Source organism: Dendrobates tinctorius, unplaced genomic scaffold (genome assembly GCF_039654945.1).
Source record: "Dendrobates tinctorius isolate UK_male_01 unplaced genomic scaffold, ASM3965494v1 ptg000019l, whole genome shotgun sequence".
Classification (NCBI taxonomy): domain Eukaryota; kingdom Metazoa; phylum Chordata; class Amphibia; order Anura; family Dendrobatidae; genus Dendrobates; species Dendrobates tinctorius.
This window is the reverse complement of record NW_027361687.1, coordinates 88,267,364-88,290,221: the sequence shown is the minus strand read 5'-3', so window position 1 is coordinate 88,290,221 and position 22,858 is coordinate 88,267,364. Positions and strand designations below refer to the sequence as shown.

General features: G+C 41.1%; 1 protein-coding gene across 13 annotated transcripts in view; it reads right to left on the bottom strand.

Moving 5' to 3' along the window:
• The window catches only part of LOC141083090 (uncharacterized), a 41,548-nt gene that overhangs the window by 8,917 nt on the left and 9,773 nt on the right, over window positions 1–22,858 (bottom strand). For 9 of the 13 annotated variants that reach the window (XM_073567267.1, XM_073567268.1, XM_073567272.1 and 6 more), the window contains 5 exons: window positions 19,337–19,460; window positions 18,909–19,001; window positions 14,556–14,623; window positions 13,243–13,297; window positions 5,839–6,868 (listed from right to left, as the gene is read on the bottom strand). In XM_073567267.1, the coding sequence (XP_073423368.1) occupies window positions 5,943–6,868; window positions 13,243–13,297; window positions 14,556–14,623; window positions 18,909–19,001; window positions 19,337–19,460 (1,266 nt within the window). In that variant the 3' untranslated portion in view covers window positions 5,839–5,942. Of the gene's footprint in view, window positions 1–2,391; window positions 2,461–5,838; window positions 6,869–13,242; window positions 13,298–14,555; window positions 14,624–18,908; window positions 19,002–19,336; window positions 19,461–22,858 lie in introns of those variants that run through there. The other 4 variants (XM_073567276.1, XM_073567278.1, XM_073567269.1 and 1 more) reach the window with 3 other exon arrangements.

Here is a 22,858-nt window from a genome sequence, read left to right as displayed (position 1 = left end):
ACTTCCTCTTTATGCCACTTGTAGGTATAAACTATGAACTTGTGAACAATGCTTCCAAATGTATCCGTAGTAACATCAATACTGCCTTTGTTATCTTTATGCATTATTTTCCAAGTTTGTGCAAACCACTAATCTCTTCTAAACTTGAAAGCCCAAAAATGTTAGCAAACTGGAGGTCAGTACTCATGAGGATTGGGCTAATATTCTTAAGGACCGCTGACAGAAGTTGGTGTCTGGCTATAAATCATATTTGCAGCAGGTCATAACAGCTAGAGGTGTTCTACTAAGCAGCAAAAGTCACTTCTTATGAAGGGGGTGAATATTTCCAAAACTGCAATAATCAGTAAAAGTACCAATTTTTAATGAATTTGGAGAATTCACTTGCTACATTAGTTGTGTTGAGCTATTTTTATGGTTCTTGTTGGGTGATTTATTTTAACATACAAAGTTTTCAAATTTTGCTAATAAACCCTATTTGCAATGTGTAGTGGGATGAGGTGGAATAACTGATTGCAACTGTACTAGACAAATGTTCATCAAGTTCTACAGCAGACATTGTAGCTTCACTAGAGCCCTTTCAGGGCCTTTCACAAAGTGACGTAACAGTGATTTAACTTTATTAATAAAGATGATAGCAAAGTCCTGTTTATGTAACATACTGAATAGCTCCTCCATCAAGGTCATCAATATTAACAACCCCTTTACACAAATATGGCAAGCAAGGATAAAAAGCAGAGGACAATGACAGTAACATCAACAAACCTCTTGTAAGTAGTACATTTTCTGCTTGCAGCAGTTCGTGTAATTACTGCTCATCTTGGCTCAGGCAGTTAGGTAAAAGTGTCATGCTGTTATTTCTTGTATAACAATAACAGTTTCACTGTAGGCTGTTGAATGGGATGCAAATACCAGTAAGGAGATCTTTCAAACCTCTAGTTTCAACATCCATTGGCCAATAATAAACCTTTTGTATTTCCAAAAATGGTATGATTATGTAGAAACTTGCAAGGAAACTGAAACACATGTCCATCCACATCATAGGAAGAATGGCCAGGTGAGCACTGAGTTTAAAACCCTTCCTGCTGATCATATGTTGAGGACTTTTGCGCAAATTAGACTTCTCAGAGATTGGTGGGTTCAGCCAACGTAACTAATGTGTAAGGAGCGGCAATTACAACCTTGATAAACATGCCTCAAAATCAGTGTCTTATATGAAGATTTTGATGTAAATTTAACACAAAAGAATTATGCTCTGAGTTAATCTTCATCAAATCTATATTCAAAATCCTAATGACATTGAGTTTACTGTGGAAAATTATAACCAATTAAAATTAAAAGGGTCCAATCCTACCTAATAGGAACCCAACTGTGCTGTAGCAGGGTTTATAAAGACATAAACGGAAGATTAAAAACTTGTTATATAAAAATTCTTTTTGATAAATACATTTATGCTAAAAAGCAAATGGGCCAAAAAAATTTCAGGCATAACAGGTATTCAGACCTGACATGGACATCATTCATCTACATGGCATTTCTTCTGATGCTTAAGAAAATGTCCTCTCTGGGAAAATTTCTTTGTGCATTTATCACAGCTAAATGGCTTTTCCCCGGTGTGTCTCCGTATGTGCAAGACAAGGTGGGTGCTGTGCTTAAAGGCCACCCCACATTCTTCACATTTGTAGGGTCTTTCCCCAGTATGGGTCCTTTGATGGGTGATAAGGTGGGAACTAGTTGAAAAGCCCTTTCCGCATTCAATACAACCATAAGGTCTTATCCCTGTGTGGGTTCTTTTATGAGTAATGAGGGAAGAACTTTGTGCAAAACCTTTCCCACATTGATCACAGATATACGGTTTCTCCCCAGTGTGTGTTCTCTGGTGAACAATTAGGTAATTACTAATACTAAAGGTTTTATCACATTCAGGGCATTTATATGGCTTGTATCCAGTATGGAGTCTCTGATGCTTCTGCAAAGCTGAAGAATCAGTGAAGCGTTTTTCACAGTCAGGACAAGCAAATGGTTTATACAGAGCATGGATTTTTTCATGTTTTTTCAGCAGACACCGGTGTGTGAAACACTTATCGCATTTTAAACAGATGTAGCACGACACTTCTGTATGCAATTTCTGATGTTTGATCAGATTTGATTTCAGCTTATACTTTCTGCCACATTCACTGCAAGGGTAAAGTCCACAAATCCTTGGCTCGATCTCAGCACTACTGAACTTCACCCGTACACCTTTCCTCCTCTTAAGTTCTCTTATTTCATCATCGAAAAATGCTGAGTATTCTACTCTAATTCTGTTACGCAAGTTGTACTCGCGCTTGATGGTCACACTGCTCTCTTTTAATGAAATGTGAAGATCTTCTAAGTCATCCAGCAAATGTATACCTTCTACCGTCAATCCATCAGGGGTAAACAACGATGTATTCAGCTCATCTGTTCGATTGTTGGAGGCATCTACAAAAGGTGCACACTGTGAAAACCCAATCAACCAAAAATTTAAAAAGTCAAGACATACATTTGATGAAAATGGAGATTACCTAAATAATATATTTCAGACAACAAAAAGGGATGTAGAGACACCAAATGAATCAATGTGTTTACAGAAAACTAGAACTTTTTTTACATCATGTGAAAATGGTGTAAATTGAAGGTAACTTAGAAAGTCATTAGTACAGTTACAAGCAAATGTACTCAACTACACAGTACGCTCTCATCATTGAGAAGACTAGCAGAGCTGTAGCATATAAAACACTGGTTTCATGGGCTTTGATAAAATCACTAACTGATGCACAGATGGAATCATGGGTCCATGTTGCCCTCAGATCACGCAGCATAAACATTATGATAGAATCCCTCTTAGCCCTTAAAAAACTACTTTAAAATGCAAGTCACTAAATTGTTATTTTGTGTGAAATCTTCAATTTGAAAAAGGATTGCATAATGACATTAAGAATCAAAATTATTCACACCCCATTGCAAATTCATTTTTTTGAAATTTACAAATGTTTGGCTGTTTGCAATACACTAAATCAAATAAGAACAAATTAACTAGTTTAACAAAACCTATATAATAAGTGGTTTCCCCAAATTCAAGAAAAAAATTCATTTTACTGATTAACGCACTCTCAGAATTATTCTTTCCTTTCAAGAGAAGCTTCTTTAGTACTTCGGAAAATATCTTTGGCTGTTACAACCTGCTGCATACATGATGGTAGCATTCCTGAAGAATCTTGTTTCATTCTTCAAAGGTTCCAAGTTCACGCATATTCTTGTGTTTGCGTGCTGCAACTGACTTTTTCAAATACCACCAAGTTTTTAATTGGGTTCATGTAAAGTAATTGCGACAACCACTCCAGAAACTTACAGAAATTTATCTGAAACCAACCTATAGTGAATATTGAGGTATGCATGGGATCACTGATCTTTTGAATTGTCCAATGGCACAAAAGCACCAGCTCTAATATAGAATACATTTTTTCTCCTGTGATTTCCTGATTCTTGATTGAATCCATATTGTGCGCCACATGCCTTTGATTTCCAGATTCAAAGGAAGTAAAATCAGCCTTAGGGCTCATACTCACTTGCGAGAGACTAGCACAATTCTCGTGCGAGCCTCACGCATGAAAACCTGGCACTTCCGCCGGCACTCGGACCGAAGCATGCGGCTACAGAGAAAAACAAGTAGCTGCACACTCCTGGCACTGCCGCCGTCACTGGGACCGGGTTTTCATGCGAGAGACTCGCACGAGAATCGTGTGAGTCTCTCACAAGTGAGTATGAGCCCTTAGAGCATCGCCTGCTACCACCAAGCTTCACTGCAGGCACTGAGCCTCAACTATGCTTTAATGCTGGCATGATTAAGCTACTTGGGATCACTGGTCTTTTGAAATGCCCAATGACACTGAAGCTTCAGGTCCAACATAGAAGACATTTTTTCTCCTGTGACTTCCTGATTCTTGATTGAATCCATATTGTACGCCAGATGCTTTAGATTTTGAGATTCAGAAGAAGTAAATCAGCCTTAGAGCAATTCTTGCTACCTCCATGCTTCACAGAAGGCATCACTGGGCTACTATGCTCAATGCTGGCATGACTGAGCCAATGTCATGCCTCAGTGTAGGCACTATTGAGCCAACTCAATGTTTCAATGTAGGCATTACAGAGCCACCAGCACCATGCTTCACTGTAGGCAGTGTGTCATTTCAATGTATGCTTTATTCTTTCCAACATATTTACTCCTGATCCAATGGCACAAATGTTCTAGTTTTGTTTCATTGCTACACAGACCAGTATCTTAAAAACTTATGTGGTTTACTTACAAGGTTTTAAGTATATTGAGTCGACTTTATTTCTTATACTTTTGGGTCAGTAGATGATTAGATCTTGAAGATCAGTAGTGGAGAACTTCAGAACTTAGTATGAGACTACTAGGCAAACTGAAACCTCAGTGCCTGCTACCACCAAATCTTGCTGCAAGTCTATTGCAGTCACTGAAGAGTTTTTGACTACCTGCCATCTCTAGAGTATGGTAGTAACCAATGACTGCTTCCGCTTTCTGCCACTTGTAGGTATAAACTTTGAACTTGTGAACAATGCTTTCAAAAGTTTCTTTAGAAACATCAATACTCCTTAAATCTCTTTCTATTCTTTTCCTTGTTAATGCAAAGCACTAATCTCTATTAAACTTGTTGGGCCACTCTCTTGATAGCCCAAGAATATTAGCAAAGTGGAGGTCAGTAGTCATGAAGATTAGGTTAATATTCCTAAGGACCACTGACAGAAGTTGGTGTCTGACTATAAATTATATTTGCAGCAGGTCATAACAGCTAGAGGTGTTCTACCAAGTAGCAAAGACACTTCTTATGAAGGGGGTGAATATTTCCAAAACTGCAATAATCAGTAAAAGTAACAATTTTTAATGAAAATGGAGAATTCACTTGCTATATTCGTTATGTTGAGCTATTTTTATGGTTCTTGTTTGGGTGATTTATTTTAAAACACAGAAAGTTTGCAAATTTTGCTAATACACCGAATTTCCAATGTGTGGTGGGGTGAGGTGGAATAACTGATTAAAACTGTACTAGACAGATGTTCATCTAGTTCTACAGCAGACATAGTAGCTTCACTACAGCCCTTTCAGGGGAAGTGATGTAACAGTGATTTAACTTTATTAATAAAGATGGTTACAAAGTCCCGTTTATGTGACAGATTGAATAGCTCCTCCATTACGATTGTCAATATTAACAACTCCTCTACACAGATATGGCAGGCAAGAATAAAAAGCAGAGGACAATGACAGTATCATCAACAAATTTCTTGGAAGTAGTACATTTTCTGCTTGCAACAGTTAGGCAGTAATTACACTATCTCGGTGGTAAAAGTGTCATGCTGTTATACAAGAAATAACAATAACAGTTTCACTGTAGTCTGTTGAATGGGATGCATAAACCAGTAAGGAGATCTTTCAAATCTCTAGTCTCAACATCTATTACCCAATAATAAATCTTTTGTATTTCCAAAAATGGCATGATCATGCCCATCCACATCAAAGGATGGATGGTCAGGTGAGCACTGAGTTTAAAAACTTTCCTGCCGATCACCTGTTTGGGGCTTTTGCACACATTAGACTTCTCTGAGATCGGTGCATTTACAACCTTGATAAACATGCCTCAAAATCCAAGTCTTATATGAGTATCAAAATCTTAATGACAAACTTTGAATTTACAGTAGAACAACAAACCAGATTAAAACTAAAAGGGTTCAATCCTAACTAACAGGCACCCAATTGTACTGTAGTAATGTTTATAAAGAAATAAACGGAAGATTAAAAACTTGGTATATAAAACATTTATTTTCAGAGATAAAAACATTTTGACTACAAAGCAAATGGGGCAAGAAATTGCAGGAGTAACAGATACTCAGACCTGACATGGACATCATTCATCTACATGCCATTTCTTCTGATGTTTAAGAAAATGTCCTCTCTGAGAAAATTTCTTTGTGCATTTATCACAGCTGAATGGCTTTTCCCCAGTGTGTTTTCGTCTATGTAAAACAAGATGTGTGCTGTGCTTAAAGGCCACCCCACATTCTTCACATTTATAGGGTCTTTCCCCAGTATGGTTCCTTTGATGGGTGATAAGGTGGGAACTTGTTGAAAAGCCCTTTCCGCATTCAATACAGCCATAAGGTTTTATCCCTGTGTGGATTCTTTTATGTGTAGTGAGGTGGGAACTTTGTGTAAAACTTTTCCCACATTTATCACAAACATACGGTTTCTCCCCAGTGTGGGTTCTCTGGTGGAGAATTAGGTAATTACTAATACTAAAGGTTTTATCACATTCAGGACATTTATATGGCTTGTATCCAGTATGGAGTCTCTGATGCTTCTGCAAAGCTGAAGAATCGGTGAAGCGTTTTTCACAGTCAGGGCAGGAAAATGGTTTCTTCACCATGTGGATTCTTTCATGCCTCCTCAGAATACACCGGTGTGTGAAACACTTATCACATTTCATACAGATGAAGTACGACATGCCAGTATGCAATTTTTGATGTTTAGCCAGGCTCGATTTCTGCTTGTAAGTTTTGCCGCATTCACTACAAGTGTAAAGTCCATCAATCCTTGGCTCTAGTTCATTACAGCTCAGCTTGACTCGTACACCTTTCTTCCTCTTAAGTTCTCTTATTTCATTGTCGAAAAATTCTGCATATTCTACCCTAACTATATTTCGAAAGTTGTACCGGCGTTTGGTGGTCAAACTGTCCTCTTCAATGTCATCTCGTAAATGTATACCTTCCACTGTCAGTCCATCAGGGGTAAACAACGATGTATTCAGCTCATCCGTTCGATTATTGGAGGCATCTATAAAAGGTATACACTGTAAGAGCCTGGTCAACCAAAAAGTAAACCAGTCTAAATATACAAGTAGGAACCAGGATTAGTGCTTGCATAGCCACATTTGAATCAAGAACAGGATCTGGTAGATTACTTCCATAAGCACTTATTCAAACCATTGAAAGAATTTTTTTTTTTCAAAAAGTTAAAAAATAATGCCTACACAATGCGTTTTGGCTGCACTGCAGCCTTCCTCAGGTGTATGATAAGAATGTGTATACTTGTCCAGCCTTATATCCTTTACCATCTGAAAGAAGGTGGAACATAAGGTAGAGGGCGTCCATACTTAATTTCATTTAGAAGCTTATTCCTACTATGGCAATCTGACCATAATTCTTCTGTATTAACGTAACAGATTATTGCACTAGTATGGTCCCTCTGTTTTGAGGCTCTATTCCTAAGGCTGGGTTCACACGTACCGGAACTCTCGCGGAAATTCCCGCGAGAATTCCGGAATTCCATTCCGCGGGAAAATCGCATTTTAAATTCCTGCGATGTTCCCGGGGAAAACTAGCATTCTGCAAGCGTAATTAGCTTGCAGAATTGCTAGCGTTTTCCAAGCGATCTGTAGCATTGCTTGGAGAACTGATTGACAGGTTGGTCACACTCGTCAAACATAGTGTTTGACAAGTGTGACCAACTTTTTACTATTTAGGCCGCCTATGCGGCATCAATAGTAAAAGATAGAATTTAAATAATAGTAATAAAAAAAAAAAAAAAAGTTATTCTCACCTTCCGACGTCCCGCGCAGCCTTCCCGCCTCTCTCCACGCTCCCGGTCCCAGTAATCCTTTGCGACAATTACCACAATGACGTCGTTCTCGCTGGATCGCGACGTCTCCCTGTCATTCGCGATGACGTCGCGTGAATGACCGCGAGACTTCGCGATCCCGCGAGAACGGACGTCATCGCTCGCAAAGGCTTACTGGGACCGGGAGCGTGGAGAGAGGCAGGAAGGCTGCACGGGACGTCGGAAGGTGAGACCAACAATATTTTTTATTTTAAATTCTATTTTTTACAAGGATATGGTACCCAAAGCCCGGAGGACAGTCTCCTCTCCTCCGGACCGTGGGTACCATCCGCAAATGTTCTGCTTACTTTTCGCATGGTGTGCACAGCCACATGCGGAAAGTAAGCAGAACAATGCACTCCTATGGGTGCAGGATCGCCGCGATTCCGCGAAATTAATGAGCATGCTGCGTTTTTTACCGCGAAGCAATTCCGCCGCGGTAAAAACCGCAGCATTAGCACAGCATTGCGGAATCCCATAGGAATGCATGGGATGCTTATTTTTTGCGTTTTCGCAGCAAAATCGCACGGTTAAAACTGCCGCGGAAACGCGAAAAAAAACGCCACGTGTGAACTCAGCCTAAATCTTGTTCTTAATCAAAAAGTAATGAAATAATAATAAAAAAAAAATTTAAATGTGTATTATATTACCTAACTACCTAACATGTACAGATGCATGCATAATTATCAAACATATAAAACAAAAATTTAAAATAATGTGCCGAGATCTCAATCTGAGCATGCGCCACCCCCGGCCTCCATTTTCTTCGGAGGCCACCGCATCGCAGCCTCCGGGCTTTCACAAATTGCCGGCAAAGCCCCCCCCACACCACAAACCACCGCCACTGCCACACCAGCCTGGGATGGGATTTCCCGGAGGCCACCGCACCTGCCTGGGATGGGAGTCATATTGCCGGAACACTGAACACCCCGTGACCCAGCTCCATCAGCTCTGCTGATCTGCCCGGGTAAGGTGAATTCGGACTGTAAGATGGACCCCCATTTGACACATTTTTTCCTTCTGAAAATTTGGGGTGCATCTTATGATCCGGTGCGTCTTATAGTCCAAAAAATACGGTAATTGTTTTTCTAGATTTGGAATTATTTCACACAAACCATGTAGTTATGAGTAGGACAGACTTTAAACTAATTGGCATAAATGGTAATGTAGGCTTTGGAAGTAATAATTCCTCAAAAGGAAGAAAAAAAATTTCAGTGAGTCAGTTCCATTGCATTAGAAAAAAATTGCACTCTGACCACTGATGTTATCAACCAATCACAAACCCAAGGAAAAAAAGATTTTGTAAAAAGGGATACCCAAAAAACTGGCTTTTCAAAGAAATCTGAATTTAACCCCTTTACCCCCAAGGGTGGTTTGCACGTTCATGACCGGGCCAATTTTTACAATTCTGACCACTGTCCCTTTATGAGGTAATAACTCTGAAACGCTTCCATGGATCCTGGTGATTCTGACACTGTTTTCTCGTGACATATTGTACTTCATGCTAGTGGTAAAATTTCATTGATTTAACTTGCGTTTGTGAAAAAAATGGAAATTTGGCGAAAATTTAGCAATTTTTCAACTTTGAATTTTTATGCCCTTAAATCACAGAGATATGGCACACAAAAAACTTAATATATAACATTTCACATATGTTTACTTTACATCAGCACAATTTTGGAACCAAATTTTTTTTTTGTTAGGAAGTTATAAGGGTTAAAAGTTGACCAGCGATTTCTCATTTTTGCAACACCATTTTATTTTTACGGACCACATCACATTTGAAGTCACTTTGAGGGGCCTATATGATAGAAAATACGCAAAGGTGACACCATTCTAAAAACTGCACCCCTCAAGGTGCTCAAAACCACATTCAAGAAGTTTAAATAAAAAAAAATGAACATTTAACTTTTTTTCACAAAAAAATTACTTCAGGTCCAATTTTGTTTATTTTACCAAGGGTAACAGGAGAAATTGGACTGCAAAAGTTATTGTGCAATTTGTCCTGAGTACGCTGATACCTGATATGTGGGGGGGAACCACTGTTTCGGCGCATGGCAGAGCTCAGATGGGAAGGATCGCCATTTGACTTTTTCAATGCAAAATTGGCTGGAATTCAGATCGGATGCCATGTCACATTTGGAGAGCCCCTGATGTGCCTAAACAGTGGAAACCCCCCATAAGTGACCCCATTTTGGAAACTAGACACCGCTAGGAACTTATCTAGATATGTGGTGAGAGCTTTGAACCCACAAGGGCTTCACAGAAGTTTATAACGTACAGCCGTACAATTAAAAAATCATATTTTATCCACAAAAATGACCTCACCCCCAATTTTTATTTTCCCAAGGGTAACAGGACCCTAAAAGTTATTGTGCAATTTGTCCTGAGTACGCTGATACCCCATATGTGGGTGTAAACGACTATTTGGGCGCATGGCAGAGGGGATGCAGCGCCATTTGACTGGAATTGAGATCGGACGCCATGTTGCGTTTGGAGATCACCTGATGTGCCCAAACAGTGGAAACCCCCCAAATTCTAACTCCAACCCTAACCCCAACACTAATGGGAAAATGGAAATACATTTTTTGTTATTTTATTATTTTTCCCTAACTAAGGGGGTGATAAAGAGGGGTTTGATATACTATATATGGCAAGTTTTTATGTTTGGCAGCTGTCACACGCTCAAGGACGCTTTTTATTGTAAAAATAGTTTTTGCATCACCACATTTTGAGAGCTATAATTTTTCCATATTTTGACCCACAGTCATGTGAGGTCTTATTTTTTGCGGAACGAGTTTACGCTTTTATTGGTAAGATTTTCGGGCACGTGACATTTTTTGATCGCTTCTTGTTCCAATTTTTGGGACGCAAAATGAACAAAAACCAGCATTTCATGAATTTCTTTAGGGGGTACGTTTACACCGTTCCGCATGCGGTAAAATTGATAAAGCGGTTTTATTCTTCGGGTCAGTACGATTACAGCGATACCTCACTTATGTCATTTTTTAATGTTTTGGCGCTTTTATATAATAAAAACTATTTTATACAAAAAATAATTATTTTTGCATCGCTTTATTCTGAGAGCTATAACTTTTTTATTTTTTGCTGATGACGCTGTGTGGCGGCTCATTTTTTGCGGGACAAGATGACATTTTCAGCGGTACCATAGTTATTTATATCCGTCTTTTTAATCGTGTTATTCCACTTTTTGGTATGATGATAAAACATTATTTTTTTGCCTTGGTGTTTTTTTTTTATGGTGTTCACTAAAGGGGTTAACTAGTAGGACAGTTTTGTAGGTCAGGTCTGGGGGTACCAAATATGTGTACTTTTATTGTTTAATTTTTTTTTCAAATATTGATTTAATGATAAAATAAATATTGATTTTTTGATTATTCTTTCATTTTTTTAAAAAATATTCTTACAATTATTTTAATTATGCAAATTGTCTCTTCAGAGAGTTAGAGGACTAGAACTCTAGTGCCACCTATTGGAAGTAGCAATCCTAAAAGTCAATGTCGAACCTTTAACGAGCCTTGTTAACGAGGGTCGACATTGACTTTTAGGATTGCTACTTCCAATAGGTGGCACTAGAGTTCTAGTCCTCTTCCTCTCTGAAGAGACAATTTGCATAATTAGCATATTTCCCAGAGGAGCATTGCTGCATTAAGTCTCCTCATCTTGATTTGCTTAGCATGTTATTCTCCGCAAGGAGAAATTATACTTCTTGGATACAATTATTTAAAAAAAAATTTTTTACTTCATTCTAACTTTTACACTTTGTCCCACTATGAGAAAATTTTTTGCAGGCTGATCGCTTCTATAGCATGCAGATGAAGCAGCATCTGCATGCTATAGAAGTTGTCAGTGCTGCAATCAGTGCACACTGACCTAAGAGACTTCCTGACGTGCACTGCACATGACAGGAAGTTTCCCAGCTCTGGTAACCCGGATGTCATCATGACTACGGGTTACCATCGGAGCGATCGGGACCCCGCGGTGTCTCTAATCCAAAGGCAGAAGGGCTGTCAGCCCTCTGCCTGCTCCCGGAATGCTGCAATTGTGATCTCAGAATGCCGCGATTGGCTGATCGTTATGACGTACTATACCGTTCGTGGTCAAATTGGCCCAGGGCACATGGACGTAATAATGTGTCAGATGTCAGAGAGGGGGGTTAATGAATGCATACAATATTTTAATAAATTTCTACTCTATATGTTAGATAATTATGCGAGTACCTCCACATGTTAGGTAGTTAGACTAAACACATTTATATTATTCTTTCATATCTTATTATTTCATTATTTTTTGATTCAGAACAAGTTTCAGGAATAGAGAATCAAAATAAAAGGGATCATATTAGTGCAATAATCTGTTAGAATGGCGATCTGACCATAATCCTTTCTAAATTAAATTAAATTTGCACACCCTCTAACTTGTGTTTCTTCCCCTTTCAGATGGTAATGGTCATAAGGCAGGACAAGTATACACATTCTTATCATACACCTTCGGGAAGACTGCATTGCGGACAGAATATGTTTAACTTTTTTTTTTTTTAAAGAATTTCCTTTCAATGATTTGAATAAATGCTTATGGAAGCAATCTACCAGACCATGTCCCATGGCTATCGAAAGACCGCGCTGATCCTGGTTCCTACCTTTGAATTATCCACTGCTGGAAATCCCTGGAAACAGTTTCCCCTGTACCTGCGGGAATGGCTGCGTCCATTACCTTTGAATTCAAACTAAAATGGGATTTGTGCCTCTATCAGCAGAACTACACCAGATGAGTAAGACTCACTTTGCTTTATATTGGTGAACATAAACTCACTACACTTAGATGCTCTGTGGTTTCTTTTTTCCTCTCCTTGGACATTCTATATAACCAGTCAAAATATAGAAATTTCAGGATATTGGTGACATCTATAATAAAGCCATATTTCAATCAATCAATATCTCCAAAAACTACCATGCAAGTCAATGGACACCATGAATCCCCTACAGTGGAGAGTTCAGAGTACTTTAGTTAAAGGGAGCCTGTCAGCAGGATTGTGCACAGTAAACTACAGACACTGTCAGGTCAGTGATGTTACAATGATACCTGGTGATGAAATCCATCTTATGGTTGTTAAATCTTTATTTTCAGTTTTCAGGTAATGATATGCTTGAGGCAGCCTGTTGGGGGGGTCCTAATGTGGTGCTCCGATTAGCTATTCATAATACAGACTGCTGACAGGTCACTGATCCCTCACTGACCTGCCTCCTAGTTTATATAATGAATACCAGCACATACTGAATTAAAAAAAAAAAAAAAACACTTTTGCAAGCAGGTACCAGCTGTACTTCCTGCGCTGCAGCATAATCGCATGTTTAGTTTCCTGATAACTGTGCTTGAGGTTACCCAGGTAGTATAAAAAAAAAAGGATCAATTTCAAAACCGCACCTGCTGCACCTGCGCAGCTCTTGGCGGTTGGTCAGGATACCAAGCAGTTGCTAATGTCGGAGAAACACATAAGGCAGATCCTGTCTTTAGCCCATGAAGGTCCATACCTGGGAGCGAGACCCAAAGCAGGGTTCTGAACAGGTTCTTCTGGCCTGGGGTGCCCTTGAAATAAAAAAATTTGTAAGTTCTTGTGACACCTGTCAACAGGTTGGAGGCCCCCCGTGCAGAGCCCTTTTACAACCCATGCCATTAATAGCAGAACCTTATCAACGGGTAGGGGTAGATTTGATAGGTCCTCTTGCTCCAACTCAATCGCTCAGGGAAGAAATACATACCATGGTTGTGGATTTTGCCACCAGATACCCTGATGCGGTATCTCTCTGAGGAATAGAGGCAAAGATGGTGGCCCACACATTAGTCGAGATATTTAGTAGGGTGGGTTTCCCCAAGGAGGTTGTATCAAATCAAAGAACGCAATTCACAGGGAAAGCATACCCTGTGGAGCCGGTCTGGGGTCCAACCAGTGTTTACCTCAGTACACCACACACAGATCAATGGACTATGCGAGTGGTTCAATGGAACCCTGAAACTGTTGATCTGTCTACTTATAAGCGGGGCAAGGAAGAAGCTCTGCCTCAGCCTTGTACTGGTTTTCCCCAGTCAAACTCTTATACTGCAGGGAGCCTCTTTGCTCGTTAGACTTGGTACAAGAACACTGGGAAGACGGGTATGATGGGTGGGGAATTACCAGTGCTCTGCTATGTGAGGCAGTTGCGAGAGAGGATATAACACCATGGGCTGCACTGGACATCACACCACGCAGGCACTTACATGGGTAAGCTGGCTTGATATTTGGTCACGTATTTCTATAGCCTAACCGATGCTTTATTCTTTATTCCACACATTGCTACATGATTATTAAATGGTTTATTGGTTAATTTCTTAAATGGTAAGGCATGATTTTATGCCTTACCATTTAATAAATTTGCTTATTACTTTTTAGACCACAAATCTGTGTTTTATGTAGGATCTATAATATTGGGAGTATCCATTAATATTCTGTGCTGGTCTTTTAGTTTGGCATTGGGCCAGTCTATATGGATTTATAGCGTGTTTCAGTGGATCTTGATTTCCACCTTGGGCAGCTTGCAGTAGTACACTAAGGGGAGGTACATGGGCAACAAAAAACCTACTGTGGTAGAGGTACACAGCCCCGAAAGTTCAACATGGGCCACCAAGTGATGGTACTATTTCCCAAGTGCCAAGTTGCAAGCCAACTGGAAAAGTGCCCACACCATAGTCAACAAAATGGGGGCAGTCACACACCATAGTCAACAAAATGGGGGCAGACACCTATCTGGAAGCACCCAAATTAAGAGGATTCATATCAACCGATTAAAAGCATAGCAGACCAAGATACCTGTGCGGTAGCTATATGCTGTCTTTCTCCATATGAACCCGATTCCCTCCTGGACTTCTTGCAACATGCTAAAACAAAAGGAAGGGGTGGAGCATGTTACCTTAGGGGATCACCTCACTTCAGCCCAATTCAGTCAACTACAGGGGTTCTGACTGAGCATTGAGTGGACACCGGGACAGCAAGGCCAATTCGACAGCCTGTGTACTGACTGGCACACGAGGTTTAGCAGATGATTTGAAAGGAAGTGGATGATATGTTAGAGTTGGGAGTGGTGGTTTCATTGTGCAGTTCCTAGGCGGCCAGCACAGTCCTTGTCCCAAAAAAGGACCTGAGCAAAAGGTTCTGCAGGGACTACAGGAGGCTAAACAAAAAAACATCAGTAATGCATACCCTATGTCGCAAATAGATGATGTGTTAGATTAGATCAGGGATCGACATTCATGTCTATGTTATATCTCAGTAAAGGCTACTGGTAGATCCCTTTAATACTGGGCGTCCAACAGCGTGGGGAAATGAGCTATAGTTACGATGGAGACTGGCATTGAAACCGTTCAACTTTACCAGTTCTCACAAAAAGGGGAGAGGCCACAGCAATGCTGATGGCGTATCGAAACAAATTGAAGACACCTCCAACGCCAGTAATATCTGTCAGAAGAGCCTAGAGCTGGCCGTGCTGAGAAAGTGGGGGCGGAGTGTCAGGAGCTGGCCACAGACTAAAGACTATTGGACCAATGGTCATAAAGCAGAGTCCAGGGCTCTAAGGAATGTAGACTTTTCTCAGCGTGGAGCACAGGTGACGTCAATCTTGATGTGTTTTATTAGAGATTTGCTTGCTCGTCGTTTAAAATGCACAAGTTTCTCCTGGAAGGTGCTCAGACTCAGGAATTGATGCTTCCATTCATTGACAGTAAGCAGAGGAAGATGTGCAGGCTGGATCTTATGCATACATAAGGCTAGACATGAGATTCATAATCAGGTAAAGCAATCATTCCATCACTCTTGTTGGTGTCTCAGGGGACTGATTTAAGCCATTGGTCTCTCAGTCACTAGTCCCACTATGTGGAGGGAGATAGTACACCCAATGAAGCCGTCAGTAGTGGGAATCTCACATGCAGACCCTGGTGAGATGCTCGGCATCAGAAAAATACCTCCACCAATGCACAGTTATATTTGGGGTGTGCGAGGGAGGTTTCCAGGGGTTGCTGTAAGAAATAAAACTAAGTGCATCGCTAACCTGCGTGGGTGATTAATACAATCCATAACCTCAGATCTTCACACTGACCATAAAAAAAATTTAGCAAAACTTTAGTTCCTCTCTAACTACACAATCCATGATGCTTCATTCCAAGTGGTGCTGCAAATATTTTGAACACTTACTGTCAAGTTTACTCAAGAAATGACAGCTGATTTCTAGATTCTCTATGCAAGGGCAAGGTTTGTGTTCTGCTTTTTGTCTTTTTATAGACAATTCTGTCACCAGGGTTATCCTGTATACAGTGAAACCATCTATGTGTCACTATCTGTCTCTTTGCTATAATTTTGATAAAACACATCTTTTGCAGCTTTCCTAGCCCTCCCAAACCCCTGCTATGTAGTCCTCAATTATCCATATACCTACCACCAATAAGCAGCTTTCTTTCTATGTACAGTGCAGACAGAAAACGGTAAATCAATGGTGCTGGTGGGATTAGACAGAGACAACGAGCAGTTTAAACACTTAGGCTACGTTCACATGTTTGTGTTCTTTTCTGCAGGAAAAAACTGCTTTCGTGGCTATAAAGAAGCTGCTTACAAAAAGCAGGTTTTGCTTCGCTTTTTGCTGCGTTTTTATTGTCTCTTGTGAATGCTGATGAAGTTTAGTGGTCCCCAAAAAACATGATGCATATTCCTTAGGATTCTGCACCAAAACCGGATAGCTGAGTTATTTGATGCGTTTTTGCACTTCATTGCTTTCTATGGGTAAAAAAATGCTGCAAAATGCTGAAAGAAGTGACATTGCTGCAGTCTGCAAAAACTGAAATCTCATAGCTTTTGCTGGTACTGTAAAACGCAGCTTAAAATTTGCATAAAAAACGCAGCAGAAACACATGGGAAAATAGCCTTATGTTGCTAAAACTACAGCAAATAGCCCAAATGGCAAAATCAGTCTCTTTCCCTCAGATTGAGAACCATAATACTGGTGACAGATTCCCTTTAACAAGATGTGATTGTTCAAAGTTGAAAATCACTTTAAAAGGAATCTGTCAGCAGGTTTTGTCATCTAATCTGAAAGCAGCATGATGTAGGGGCAGAGATCCCGATTCCAGTTATGAGTCACTTACTGCACTGTGCTTTGTCATTTCAATAAAATCAGTATTTCATCAGCAGGAGATCAGTACAGAACAAGATGTATGGGTACCTCTTGGTCCAAACACATCCCCAGCAGTGATTAGTAACTTTCTGTCATTATAGTGTCCACAAAAAGCAGCCAATTGGTGCGGTGGCCGAGCTCAACATTCCGAGCTCAACTCTAGATCTGCAGCAAAGAAAATGGGAATTCTGTCATAACTTCTGCAATAAGCAAACTAAGTAATACATTGCTGGAACCAGGATCTCTATCCCTACACTGGTCTGCCGTCAGCTTACATAGCACAAACCTGCTGACAAGATTCCCTTTAAAGAGGTTGTCTACTACTTGTACAACAACTTTTCAATAAGTATGTATCCCCCAAGTATTATAATAATAATAATAATAATAATAATAATAATAATAAATAATAATAATAAATAATACTACATATACTCGCCTCACGGAGCTGTTGCCGTTCCAGCAGTGTCGGCATTGGCTCTCCCGGGGCTCGTGTAACAATGTCATGCAATCCCTCTGGCCACTTCACTGTCCCACCTTTGGAACCTAACTGACATGAGGAGGAAGTAAGCGCTGAAACTGCTCTCTCGCTTCCTCAGGATATCCAATTTAGATAACACATGTGGACAGAAGTGGCCGGAGATTGGATGCAGGGATAGCCCTGGGAGAACCAGTGCTGACAGCACTAGAAAAAATGCCGTGTTTTTCGGATTGTAAGACGCAATTTGTTCCCCCAAATTTTGGGGGGAAGTGGGGGGGTGCGTCTTATAATCCGAATCTGTGTGCTGCTGTGCTATAGAGTAGGGGGGCGGCTCTGGCACGGTGTCAGGGGGCTGGGGTGGGCTGGTCACGTGCTCCCGCTCATTAGGCTCATGTAATATCCACTGCACCCGCTGTCCATCACCTCGGTGCTGAAGCCGTGCCGAGTTGGTAGACAGGGGAGCGGCGCATATTGCATGTGCCTTCACCCCCCCCCCCCCCTTCCGCCGCGTCACTATATTTACCTTCCGATGATGGTTCCTGCTCCCAGCTCCCCGTGGCTCTTCCTGTGTCTGTGCTGACATCTTCCTCCTGTGAGGGCACGCGGCAGGAGCTGCTCATTCAGGCACTTCATCGTAGCTTCAGGACTTTCCGTCACGTGACCAATAGGACGTGCGGTCACGTGACTCCCGGTGTGCACTGCGAGTCACATGACCGCAGGTCCTATTGGTCAAGTGACGGAAGGTCCTGAAGCTACAATGAACTGCCTGAATGAGCAGCTGCTGCCGCGCGCCCTCACAAAAGGAGGATGTCAGCACAGACACAGGAAGAGCCACAGGGAGCTGGAAGAACGGAGCCATCATCGAAGGTGAGTTAAGTGTTTGTTATTTTATCATGTGCATGCCAGCAGAGGGGAATATAGGGACGGGGGGGGGGGGGGGCGTGTGCATGCCAGCAGAGGGGGAATATAGGTAAGGGGGGGCCATGTGCGTGCCAGCAGGGGGCATATAGAGAGAGGGGGGGGCCATGTGAGTGCCAGGAGGGGGGCATATAGTGACCGGGGGGGCCATATCCAGGATGGGATGGTGGGGCTATGTGCCAGCACAAGGGGGCAATGTGCCAGGATGGGGGTTATATAGATACCAGGATGAGGGACATATATATGATTTGAAAAATGGACACTGACATTATAAGACACACCTCCATTTAACATAAAAAAAAAATTTTCTTTACCAAATTTGGGGGTGCGTCTTATATAAAGGTGCGTCTTATAAAGCGAAAAAGATGGTATAGGTGTTCTTATTTTACTTAAAGGATTGAGAAAGGGGTGTCTTGAGTAGTGGAAAACCCTTTAAGGTAAAAGAAGTCTTGGAGACTCAATGGGTCCTCACCTCTCACTCACATAAGAGAATAAGGAAAAACTGAACAGAAACATTCACTTGACTTAGGCAGATGATCGTGTTCTTTTCTTTTTTAACTAATGGTGTAACAAAAAATGCATGAGATAAAAAAAAATAAAAACATACCAGATGGTTTTACATGCCTCCCCCTGCTAGTTATTGATGGATCTTTTCCTCGTTCAAGACATGATATTAATTTCGGTTTTTTATTTCGCTGACCTGAAAACAAATAGTGCAATTATGTTATTAACCACAAAGGTTTTATAGTATCTTACCCAAAATAGGAAAATAACACAACTCAGCCTGATGTACCAGCTATAGATAAATATAGTGAAACAACTATGGGCAGAGGTTCTATATGACAGTCTTAGGCTGCGGCAACCTTTGCCGCCTTCACAAGAGTTTCTACCAGCTCCGCCAAAATGGATGGAGCTGGGACAGGACAGGGGTGTGACGCCACAGCTTGCCAAATTCATGACAAGCTCCGTGGTGTTCCCCATGTCAGAAATCTCACTCCAGTGAGTATTTTTCTGGAAACGAATCACTGAGCTTACCTGATGTGTAGGTTTGGTAATTATCCATCATGACCTGTCGATAGAGCTCCTTCTGGGATTCTTCTAAAGACCCCCATTCCTCACTTGAGAAATACACAGCGATGTCGTCAAACTCAGAGAGAGTCTTAAACATAAATCAAAACTTTATTTAGAACAGAAACCGGTAAAGATTGTGGAGTTGACAATCCCCCCCCAAAAAAAAAACTATTTTTAGATGTAAAATAATTTGCATTTTTAATATAAAAAAAGGAAGATGCCCAAAACGTAAACTCATTGGCCACAAACATACATCCATAATACATAATGAAAATCATAGAAAAATAAAGAGGTCCTACATCTAATAACATCACAAAAGTTGAATTCTCACCATATCAACAAGGAGTCCGTCATCATATGCAAATGAGGAGGTTTTAGTGCACCCTTGGCATGAGCAGGAGTTTGGTGCCTCCTCATTTGCATAGTGGCACCCTTATCCGGCTTCTGATTAAAAGTGTTCACTTCCTAGAGAAAGCTCTGTCTGAACTCTGCAGGTGTGCGCGGCAACCCGTGTGCTCATTAGTATCGGTTCAGAACAAAGGGGAGGGAATCAATGCAAGCCAGGGTGCGCGGCCCCTGTAAGTGCGTGGTCTTGGGAAGCCAGGACGCACAGTGCGTGATGATTGCAAGCCATGGCACGCAGCCACTGCAAGTGCATGGTGACGGCAAGCCAGGGTGCACAGCCACGGCAAGTGTGTGATCACTAAGCCAGGGCGTGTGGCTACTGTACGTGAAAGGTAACTTCAAGAATGTGCGAGTGCACACATGCATTCGTTGTGTTCTCTCTGGGAAGTGAACATTGTGGATCAGAAGCAGGGGAAAGCCCCAATATGTAAATGAGGAGGCAGATTAGTGCACCAAACTCTTAGCCATGCCAAGAGTGCAGCGAAGCCATCTTATTTGCATCCAAATTAGAAGTTATTTTTTTACGTACTGAACCACCAACAGGTACAGTGATAGTATGATTGTTACACAGGTCATGACCCCTACAACACTGTATTTCCCATTTAACATGCATTTTGGGTATGACTGACACTCTTAAAAGGGACTGTGTATGTCAGAGGGCCATGTTTGGTATTTCATGTCAGACCTATAGACGTGGATCAGCGATTCATAGAATGTTACAGTTGGAACCTCCTGAGTCATCATTTTCAATCCCCTGCTCAATGTAGGAGTCACAAAACCATCTCAGACAGATATCTGTCCAGCCTCTGTTTGAAGAATTCATGACAGCCTTTTTCCACTCAATGATCACTCTCAAAAGTTTTTTCTAATATCTAATCTGTGTCTCCTCCCTTTCAGTTTCATTCCATTGCTTCTCGTGTTTCCATGTGCAAATGATAATGATGATCCCTCTACACTGTGAGAGCCCTTCAGATATTTGTAGACAGCTATTAAAGGGAAACCTGTCACCAAGTTTGGCAGATACGAGTTACGGCCACTGCCTTTCAGTGTTTATATACGGCATTCTACAATGTTGTATATATCTACCACCAACCCGACCTGTAAAAGAAGAAAAATAACTTATATTCACCTGCGGTCCGGTCCGAGACGTGTCGCTCTTCTTGGTCCGGCGCCTCCCATCTTCTTGTGATGTCATCCTCCTTCTTGGTTTGTGTGGATGACGCGTCCCTACATCATCCACAGTCTGCTCGGCATCACGCTCCTTCGCAAGCATACTTATCTGCCCTGTTGAGGGCAGAGGAAATTCCTGCAGTGCGCAGGCGCTGGGTCTCTCTGACCTTTCCAGGCAACTGCACACTGCAGTATTTTGCTCTGCCCTCAACAGGGCAGATACATATGCTTGCGAAGGAGCGCAATGCCGGGGAGCCTGTGTGGATAATGCAGGGACACGTCATCCACACAAACCAAGGAATACTGCATCGCAAGATGGGAGGTGCTGGACCAAGAAGAGCGACACCCCTCAGACCAGACCACCCCGCAGGGGAGTATAATAAAAGTTATTTTTTTCTCTTAGAGATCAGGTCTGGCTTATCTACAGAATATAATAATGCTGTATATAAGTCTTGAAAGGCGGTGGCCGTAACTCGTATCAGCCAAAGCTGATGACAGGTTCCCTTTAAGTCTCTTCTTAGCCTTCTTTTTTATACGTTAAACAGAACCTGTCAGCTGGATTGTGCTCAGTAACCTACAGACAGTGTCAGGTTGGAGCTGTTATACTGATTACAATGATACCTGGGTTGATGAAATCCATCTTGTGGTTGTTGTTTAATCTTTATTTGTTGTTTTCAGTTAATCAGATTCTTGTGCTCCAGGGCGGCCTGTGGTGGGGTCTGTGGGTGGCCTGTGGAAGGGCGAGCGGCCTGTGGGGAGGCTGTGGGCAGGGCTTTTTCATGCTCTGGCCTCATCTTAATCCTTGTGGGTTTAACCCTTTCGCGCCTGAGCCTGTTTTTGCCTTCGTGACCAGGCCAATTTTTTCAATTCTGACCAGTGTCACTTTATGAGGCCATAAACTCTAGAACGCTTCAACGGATCCTGCTGATTCTGACATTGTTTTCTCATGACATATTGTACTTCAGGATAGTGGTAAAATTTCTTAGATATGAACTGCGCTTATATGTTAAAAAAAAATCGAAATTTGGCAAAAATTTTGAAAATTTTGCAATTTTCAAACTTTTAATTTTTATGCCCTTAAATCAGAGAGTGATATCGCACAAAATAGTTAATAAATAACATTTCCCACATGTCTACTTTACATCTGCACAATTTTGGAAACATAATTTTTTTTTTTTGGAAGTTATAAGGGTTAAAAGTTGACCAGCGATTTCTCATTTTTACAACAAAATTTACAACACCATTTTTTTTAGGGACCACCTCACATTTGAAGTGAGTTTGGGGGGTCAATATGACAGAAAATACCCAAAAGTGACACCATTCTAAAAACTGCACCTCTCAATGTACTCAAAACCACATTCAAGAAGTTTATTAACCCTTCAGGTGCTTCACATGAATGAATGGAATGTGGAAGGAAAAAAATAAACATTTAACTTTTTTTCACAAACATTTTACTTCAGAACCATTTTTTTTATTTTCACAAGTGTAAAAACAGAAAATGAACCACAAAATTTTTTGTGCAATTTCTCCCAAATACGCAGATACCCCGTATGTGGGGCTAAACCACTGTTTGAGCACACGGCAGAACTCAGAAAGGAAGGAGTGCCGTTTGACTTTTTCAATGCAGAATTGGCTGGAATTGAGATAGGACGCCATGTCGCATTTGGAGAGCCCCTAATGTGCCTAAACAGTGGAAACCCCCACAAGTGACCCCATTTTGGAAACTAGACCCCTTAAAGAACTTATCTAGATGTGTGGTGAGCACTTTGAACCCCCAAGTGCTTCACAGAAGTTTATAACGTAGAGCCATGAAAATAAAAAATCATTTTTGTTCCACAAACATGATCTTTTAGCCCCGAATTTTTTATTTTCACAAGGGTAACAGGAGAAATTGGACCCCAAAAGTTGTTG